Source organism: Pezoporus flaviventris, unplaced genomic scaffold (genome assembly GCF_033815535.1).
Source record: "Pezoporus flaviventris isolate CSIRO_AGI_PZ_B2104156 unplaced genomic scaffold, CSIRO_AGI_Pfla_v1 ptg000088l, whole genome shotgun sequence".
NCBI lineage: Eukaryota > Metazoa > Chordata > Aves > Psittaciformes > Psittacidae > Pezoporus > Pezoporus flaviventris.
The window spans coordinates 1193791-1202981 of record NW_026892636.1 but is presented as its reverse complement, the minus strand read 5'-3'; the positions used below and the strand labels follow the sequence as shown (position 1 = coordinate 1202981).

The 9191-nt window shown below is 47.4% G+C and overlaps 1 protein-coding gene across 1 annotated transcript; it reads right to left on the bottom strand.

The window, feature by feature from the left end:
- Window positions 1-240: 240 nt before the first annotated feature.
- On the bottom strand, window positions 241-1167 carry LOC133280761 (olfactory receptor 8U9-like). Its single transcript, XM_061475684.1, has one exon. The coding sequence runs from the start codon at window positions 1165-1167 to the stop codon at window positions 241-243; it is 927 nt and encodes a 308-aa protein (XP_061331668.1).
- Between the last annotated feature and the right edge of the window lie 8024 nt (window positions 1168-9191).

The following is a 9191-nucleotide window of genomic DNA, read 5'->3' as shown; positions in this document are numbered from 1 at the left end:
GTAGTTGTCTACCTGTGTCTTCGTTAGGTGAAATACAGTACAAATTAACTAATTAGGTGAAATTCACTACTAAATATAAATTTAGAGAGTGAAATTATTTGTATTCTCAATCATATCAACCAGTGCATCACATAAGTCTGGGTGCAGAAGACCCCCAACATGTTGTCCATACTTAACCAATACCTGAGCATCTACCCCACATCTCCATTCTGTCTGGCCTTAAGCTTGCACCATTCAAGATCATCTTATTTTTGTGAGCCTCCTCAAAGCCTCCTTCACCTCCTTATTCCTCAGGCTGTAGATCAAGGGGTTCAGCATGGGAGTCACCACGGTGTAGAGCACCACAGCCCATTTATCTGCTGCCCTTGAGCTGTCTGAGCTGGGGAATAAATACATAAAAAAGCATGCCCCATAGAAGATGCTGACAGTGGTGAGGTGGGAGGTGCAGGTGGAGAAGGCTTTGCGCTTGCCCTCGGCTGAATTGATGCTCAGGATGGTGGCGATGATGGCCACGTAGGAGAGCAGGATAATCAGGATGCTGGACACACCAAAGAGAGATGCTGCAGTGGTCAGGATGATGTGGCTGAGGGTGGTGTCAGAGGTGGAGAGCGAGATGAGGGGGGAAATGTCACAAAAGAAGAGGTCGATGGCGCTGGAGCTGCAGAAGGACAGGGTGGACATGCTGATGGTCTGTCCCACACCATTGGTCAGCCCCACGAGGTACGAGGCAGTCACCAGCTGGAAACAGCACTTTGGGGACATGACAAGGGGGTACAGCAGGGGATGGCAAATGGCCACGTAACGGTCATAGGCCATCGAAACCAGCAGGAAGCATTCAGTTATCCCAAAAAACTGAAAGAGGAAGACCTGAGCCACACACCCAGCATAAGCAATGCTCTTCTTCTCCAACATCAAGTCAACCAACATCTTGGGGGTGATGACAGTGGAAGAACAAAGGTCTACAAAGGCCAGATTGCCCAGGAAATAATACATGGGGGAGTGGAGGAGGTGGCTGGCCCTGATTAAGATGATGATGCCCAGGTTGCCCACAATGGTGACAAGGTAGGTGAGCAGGAAGAGCGGGAACAAGTAGACCTGAGACACCGAGTCCTCTGTGAACCCCACCAGGCTGAACTCGGTCACTTGGGTGCAATTGCTCTGTGCCATGGGTTGGATGGTGCTTTGTGTGTGAGCTCCTGGCTGGAGGTTTCTTCTCCAAGAGGCAGGGATGTCCCAGGTGGAAAAGCCTCTATGTGGTGGGAGCTGCTCAGAGACAGTCCTGCAGGATGGAAAGGGAGAGTTCAGGCACAGCTCAATGAGGAACAGGTTGGTGAAAGTCCTGTGCCAGCACAGGTAGAACAAAGGGGTGCTCAAGCAGTTAAATACCATGTCACAACACGGTGCCTGCTCCTCTGACTCACCTTGAGATGTTGATCAATGACCCCTGTGAAAAGCAGTGGGAAGGTTGCACACCCATATAGCTTTACCTTAGTGCTGCACTTCATTGCCTGCGTTAATGCTGAGCCTGGGGCTTGGAGACCATCCGGATCAACCTGGAACACAGAGAAACATTATGTTTTCACAGTGCAGAGTTGATCCTTCATCCTCTCATGGGCATTTGCCAACCACCCGCTTCTTCCCTCTCTGCTTCGGTTTCTTCCTAACTGGAACAAATTCCTGACCTATGGAAAGTACAGGTTGGACAGGGCAACCTGCTCTAGTGGAAGGTGTCCCCGGCCATCACAGGGGCTTGGAACTGGGTGAGATTTAAGGTCTCTTCCAACACAAACCATACTATGATTCTATGTAACCTTACACAGTGGTTAATATCAGTTTCCCCTCCCTCCTGACACACTTTGTCAGATCTAAAACCTTTTATTGGTTCTTTAACTTGTTCCTTGAGTCTCCAATAGAAGTGGACAAACCCCAGAGCTCAGCAATCTCTTCTCAAACACGTTTTTGGGGAAAAAAGTCATCTTTTGGAGCTGCCTCATCTCAGCAATGGGGAGCACCCTGAATGTCCTGTACAGGAAAGCTTCTGGTGCTCATCCAGGAAACATCTGTGGTCAGAGGAGAGGAAGTCTCCTGAGTGTGTTCTCCACCAGGGTGATCTCCAAACCTGCCTTCTCAGCAGCAGCATGGGGATCACACAGCACAAGCAGCTCCCTGGGAAGCCCAGAGCATCATCAAGAAGCCCAGGACCCTGCAGTAGGGCAGGAGATGAAGACAGGAGCTGCTGCTTGTTGGCAAGAGAGAACCACAGGAGAATGATGGGCTGAAAGATGCTGCCCCTCACTTACATCTCAGCTTTGTCTCTGCTGCCCTCCTGTTGCTCTCGGAGATGGATGTGAAGATGAACGTGCCTGGAGCTGTGCAGGGTGCCTGGGAATGAACCAGCATCAGCAAACCCCCTTCCTATTTCAAGTGATGTGGGGATGTGGGGACTGTGAATCTCTTTGTGCCCCAGGAGGTGACAAAGCCCAAAGCAGGTCATTATCTCTTCTCTGTGTTGATTAGTTTGGAGAAGAAATATACCCAGAGGAGATGACCTCAGCTTGAGCAAGCAACAGGGCTTTGGGCTCCCTTAGAGCAAACCACAGAACAACCCAACCTTTCAAATCCACTTTTGGAGCATTTCTGAGGCAGTTACAGGTTCACAAAGGCCATAGTTGACATTATCATGGCAGGGAGATGAGGGGGATCTCGCTAATGGGAGCTGGTACCAGGGTCCATAAGCAATGTTAGGCGCCACAGGCAATGAACCAGCTTTCCACCCATTTTCAATTCCTTGTACTCAAACCATAGCTCACAAGTTTGGCTGCAAATGAGCCAACAGAAAATCGTGGTGACCTTGCTAACGGTGAGGTAAATGCTGTCCTCTACTTCTTGTCCAAGCAAACATCAATACTCACATCACCCAAGGCACTCAGGTTGGTCAGGAATGACTTGGCCTTGGTCCCTCTGTGCTGGCTGCTCATGGTCACCCTCCTGTCCTTCCTCTGCCTGGACAGGGCTTCCTGGGGAACTTGGTTCTTAATCCCATGGGGGACACAGGCACCCCCAGTCCTTGTGCTCTCCTTGATGATGACATTCACCTTCTTCCACCCATCGTGCTGGAAGCACAAGAGACAAAGGAGAGCCTGAGGGAGCGGTGCCCAAAAGTGAAAGGAAGGAGATGGGGAGGAACATTGAGGAGTGTGGTAAAGGACTGAAATGGGCAGCAACAGGGGAAAAGGGCCCTTCTGAAGGGTGCTTTAGGGTTGCCCCTGTCGCTGGTGGCTCTGATGGATGCTCCCAAGCCCATCACAGAACCCCAGAGAGGTTTGTGTTGGAAGGGACCTTAAAGCTCTTCCAGCTCCAACCTCTGCCACAGGCAGGGACCCCCTTTGCTAAAGCAGCTTGCTCCAAGCCCCTGTGTCCAACCTGCCCTTGAACACTGCCAGGGATGGGGCAGCCACAGCTTCTCTGGGCACCCTGTGCCAGCGCCTCAGCACCCTCCCAGGGAAGAGCTTCTGCCTAAGAGCTCATCTCAGTCTCCCCTCTGGCAGATTAAAGCCTTCATGGGGGTTATGGGGAACCTCCTTCTACAGCCAAACATGAAAGGAAAGTGCATGTAACACAGATTCCCACCAGAGATCAGCCAGATCCCCTGGCAGTGCACACTGGGAGCAAACCCCCACAATCTGGGCATCCTTTGGGGTTCCAACCCCTTCCAGAGCCACATCCTCCCCTTTCCTTCTCTCTCCAGCAGTAAAACCATTCATAGGAGCTGCAGGACGCGGTGCAATGCTGTGGATGAGCCCCCTCCACCCTCCTCTTATTGTCAACTCTGCCTCTCTCACCTCCTCATCTCCCTGCTCAATACCAGCCCTGCAGCCAGAGCAGGAGATGGATGGGGCAGAGCCTGCTCTGCAGGGCATGGGATATGTGTATGGATGTGATGGACATAAGGGGATGTGCACGGATATGGTCCCTCCTTGCTTTGCATCAGTCCTGATCCCAAATGCTCTCACTGCTCACATAGCCCTCGTGGGCACCCTGCAGCACATGGAGGGCAGAGGCTCTCCTCTCCCTTATGATGGCCATAGGAAGGATTTAAGCACTGATTGCAAAGAAGTTAAAGCTGAGTCCCAGTTTGGATCCAGCTGCATGCAGAGCAGGGAGGGATTTCAGCCCTTGCCCAGTGCCTCCATCAGCAGGGTACCACCAGGGGCAGAAACCATCAGCATCCATATGAGAATGTCCATTGTTTCCTGCAGAGCCCCGGCATCCTTCATCCTGCCCCATGGTGTGCAGTGAGGTGCTGGAGTTTGCAGTTTGAAGGGGACTATGGAGCAGCCCCTTTGCTCTCTGCCCCCTCCAGACTTTATCCCTCTGTCAGTGACCTCCCTGCACACATTCCTGGTCCCCAAGGTGACAGCTTCTCCCCATCCATCTCCTGCTGTCAGGCTGGGATTGAGCATGGAGATGGGAGGTGTGGGACAAGATGGTGAGGTTCCAGGTGGCAGCACAGAGACAGGACCAGCGTTTGGAATGGGTGCAAGGGGACAGGGGACCACATTGCACATCTCTCTTCCCTATTCCAGAGCTGCAGAGGCTCTGCACGAGCAGCCACAACACTGTGGATGCTGTTGTGCTTTTTAATATGGCTGAGCTGGTGGTACCCAGAGGGGCTTTGACCAGGAGAGGGAGTCACAGCAACCCCTATGTCCCTTCAATCGGATGTGTGACATCACATCTTCCTTCCTTGTAATGAAACCAAGAGGAGAAGGAACATCAAACTTCATTTCAATTCCCAGTTACCAGCTTTGAGGAAGAAAATAGCCACAATTATCCCAGGCTTCTTTTCCTCACGTAAAACACCAATCAGCTTTATTGAGTTATAGCCTTGGTCACTGATAAATATCTGTTTTTCTTGCAAGATTCTTGACCTTGTCCCTCAGCTCCAATAAAATTCCTCACTCTTACCTGTGAGCTCTTTATTAATGCCTCTGGGGTGGGAGGGAAGAGGAAGTGTAGTTTTACATTTGCTTGCTGAAAAAGAGTCAGAGAAAAGGTTTCAAAAGATTCATTGCATTCGTTTGTGCCTTTCAAAGAGAAGAAGTTGGTGGGAATCAAGGTCTCAAGCTGCACCTTAAAATGTCAAGGGGAATCCCTCCCCAGGCTGCAGCTTCACAGGAGATTTCACTTCATGTAAGGAAGTGTAGAAAATATAATACCTAATGCAGATTGATGAACTGTGCTGAGACTACCCAGTGTTAAGGACAAACTGGGCATATCAAGTGGTCCTCCTATTCATTTTAAGTGGTGTTTTACACTCTTTTTAAGTGCCCTTTACTTAAATGGTGAGAGAAATGGAATTCCAGCTGGAGATAAGCACCCACATCGCATGTCCATTCCCAGCTCACACTAAAGCACACCAGGAAACAACAAGTGGTGGGTTGCACTTATAAATACAGCATGAGGCAAGTTTCCGTTGGTGAAAGACAATCCTGACCCCAGAATCAATGGTAACCGAGAGCTGCCTGGGTCAGAAAGAAGCAAAAAACCACTGGTGTGGGAAAATGTTTTTCCTTTACCTCTTGTGAGGGAGAATTAACTTCTATTTGGGAAGTACATGGGTCATGAACAGTGTCTTTTGTGTGCTCTGGAAAACAGCAGTGAGAGGTCTGTGGAAAAGTGACTTCTATCTGTGGTCAGTGAGGAAGCCAGAATTGATGTAATTACTTGCTGATGAGCTTGGCAGCACAGAGACTTTGATATCAGAGAGCTTCTTGAAAACCTTCACCACACCTTGGTTTTTTGCTTCTTTCTTGCATATTGTAGCTGAGACATGTAGAATATATACAAATAGAATCATAGAGCCACAGAAAACCCAAGTTTCACCTCAAGAGATCATCTGGTCCAAGCTTTAATGGGAAAGGGAGCCTAGATGAGAAGTGTCACGTGTAAGGCTCATCGCTGCTTGATGAATTACCCCACTCTGATGTTCTTATCCCCTCTTTGGTTTAAGAAAAATTCCAAAGCAGAGACAACTGCAATACATAAAGGTTTACCTAGACTTGGTGCTACATTGCTAAGGGAGGTCTGGATTGCTATAGTCTTGTGTGTGGTGGATCCAACTCAGGGGACTCCCAAGAGGAACCTCAGTCTAACGTACAGGGGAAGAACAGCTGTCAATTCCAGCAACAAGAAACAGGCTTGGGGTTCTGAAAACACATTTGATGACAAAAGCATCATTGCATGAGTCTGCTTCAATCTTTGCAGAGAAGGGATCTACAAAATTCAGAATCCCCTGGCTGTAGACACAAAATTCTCATATCAGGTAAATAACAGAGGTCCTGCCATAGAAGCCCAATATTATACTTGGTAAAACAGAATTAAATCTCTTAAATAGAGATGGGGGACAAATGGGCAGAGGGTGGGATGAAGCCGCAGCTGAGGCTGCTCAGGGGGATAAAGGCCTATTAGTTCACCCTGGGACAATTCATCCCTGCCTAAAAATGCCCATTTCTCACCCTTGAATACAGTGGAAGCCCAGAGGCACCAGCTCAGCTGTTGGACATCTAGGCACTACATGTATATAACCCCACGGGGGCTGAAAAGCTGGGCTCTCAGGTGTGCACAGAGAGGGACAGCAGCAAATCCAGAGATGGGGTCATTTGTGCATCAGTTTCCATTTGAGGACCCTCTGCAAGATCTGAAATGTCTCTAAAACCATTCTCATTCTGTTGCCAATGTCAAAGTGAAACCTTTGCATGGTCCACAAGTATGTCAGAAGCATCATACAAGCTGCTCATCACTGCTGCCCTGTAGCTGTGCTCAGGGATGGCTCATTCATGCTATGTCTTTCAGATGCTCAAGCACCACAATGCCTTTCAGAGGTGATTTCACACCCTTTGCTTTCCCTTCTCTTTGTTTTCCTCTGGGAAAGCATGAGCAGCCCTAGAGTCTTCCTCCCAGGAGAGCACATGCAACTGTATTTACAGCCCCAGCAACACAAGCTGGGCTCTTGGAGTCTGGCAGGAGCTCCCCTCTCTTCACCTCAGGTGCTTAACAGAGCTGATGCTGGCGCGTGGATGTTCTCTGCTGTGTTGAGGATAAACCCTTGGCTCCCATCCTTGATGGCACAGGGAAGGCACAAGAGGTAACACTAACACAAAGCAGAGCCTCGCCTGCATTGAGGCAGTGGGCTTGCTTCTGCATGTCCTCAGGTCGTCTTTTTTCTGTCTTGGTCAGAAAACAGTCTTACCAACGTGGGTTTTCTTTATAAGAAGAGGGAGCAATGTCTGATGCAGGTTGTGTTTCTTTTATACAGGCAGCTAAAGCAAGATGCACTGATTTATTCAAGACTTAAATGAGGATGAATCTTCTTCTGTTATAAAGAAATGAAACATTTCAGATTGTCAGCAGAATACAGTCACTAAGAAATCAGCCTTTGGAATCAACATGTTGTAATATCAATTCCATTTTAAAGGAAGCAACCTAATGCCTATGGGTTTAGGATGCTTCAGCATACTGTAGCTCAGAAAGGTAGGTATCATGAATTTACCAGTGTGAGTGTTATCTATTGTGAATAAGCTCAAATAGTTTGATAAATGTGGTTTGGTGACTGAATGATAATCAAAAGCCAAGAGCAAATGTCCAGTGGTCATTCATCTGTAAGCTGTGATTTCACTGGGACTGGGACTTTCTCTTGCTCCACACTTACGTGCGATCCTATGAGGTTCCTCTGAGGTGTCTTCTGACACAAATTTCCTTCAAACTGAAAGTGAATAAAGATCTGATTCTTTACTCAAACCTGAAAACACACGTGCTTGACTAAATCCAGAGTTTAATTTTTCCCAGCATAGAAAAACAAAACTGCCATTAACTGCTTCAGGAAACTCCTGGTACTTTTCTGAATACCTCATCTGAAAAATGTAAAATAGATACATTTTGGTTAGAAAATATATTGGAATATTTTAAAATGACACAGTTGAAATGGTCATTGATTGGAGTTAGATATGGTCCAAAAGCAAATCTCTGGTTTTGATCAATGTGATATTCTCTTGATTTTGCCTCAGCAGGTAACAACTGGTCATGGGAGGAAATCTCACACAGATTAAATTTATCCTTTTGGGAATTACAGACAGCCTATGTGCGCAGACCCCACTTTTTGCCTTGTTTCTATTGATTATGTTGTGACACTCATAGGGAATGTTGGAATTATCTTGGTTCGGGTGTCTCCCAGCCTCCACACCCCCATGTACTTCTTCCTCACCCATTTTGCGTTCGTTGACATCAGCTGTTCCACAGTCATCTCCCCCAGGATGCTGGCAAACCTGTTATCAGAGGACAAAACCATTTCTTTCACTGGCTGCATGATGCAGTTCCTCACCTTCGCTTTATTTGCTATTAGTGAGTGCCACCTCAACAACATGGAAGAGTTCTGTCATCGAGGACATGAACAATTCACCTCAAATGAGAAAGCCTATGGGGCACTAAAATAATGGCATTTTCCCAATTATTTCCATGATTCGATGCAAGTTCTTCTACAGTTACTGCACAAAAGTCAATGACAGTATTGCATGAGAAATAGACTCCCCAAATCGCATCATCCTTCCTCTGAAGGAAACCAAGAGTAATGGAACCTCAAACTTGAATTCACTTCTCAGTCACTAGCTTGCATGAAGAAATTACCCTTAATTATCCCAGGCCTCTTTTCCTCACAGGAAACACCAATCAGCTTTATTCAGTTATAACTTTTGTCACTGATAAATATCTATTTTTCTTGCAAGATTCTTGACCTTTTCCCTCAGCTCCAATAAAATTCTTCACTCTTACCTGTGAGCTCTTTATTAAAGCTGCTGGGGTGGGAGGGAAGAGCAAGTGTAGTTTTACATTTGCTTGCTGAAAAAGAGTCACAGAAAAGGTTTCAAAAGATTCATTGCATTCGCTTGTGCCTTTCAAAGAGAAGAAGCTGGTCAGAATCAAGATCTCAAGCTCCAGCTTTGAATATCAAGGGGAATCCCTCCCCAGGCTGCAGCTTCACGATAGATTTCACTTTAAGGCAGAAACTGTGGACAATATCATTCATAATACAGGATGATGAATGGTGCTGAGGCTACCCAGTGTTAAGGACAATTTGGGCACATTAAGGGGTCATCCCATTCATTTTAAGGGGAGTTTTACATTCTTCTTAAGTGCCG

Bases quoted from the DNA above. Each gene is read 5' to 3' on its own strand.
- LOC133280761 (XM_061475684.1), bottom strand. From the start codon at position 1,167: ATGGCACAGAGCAATTGCACCCAAGTGACCGAGTTCAGCCTGGTGGGG.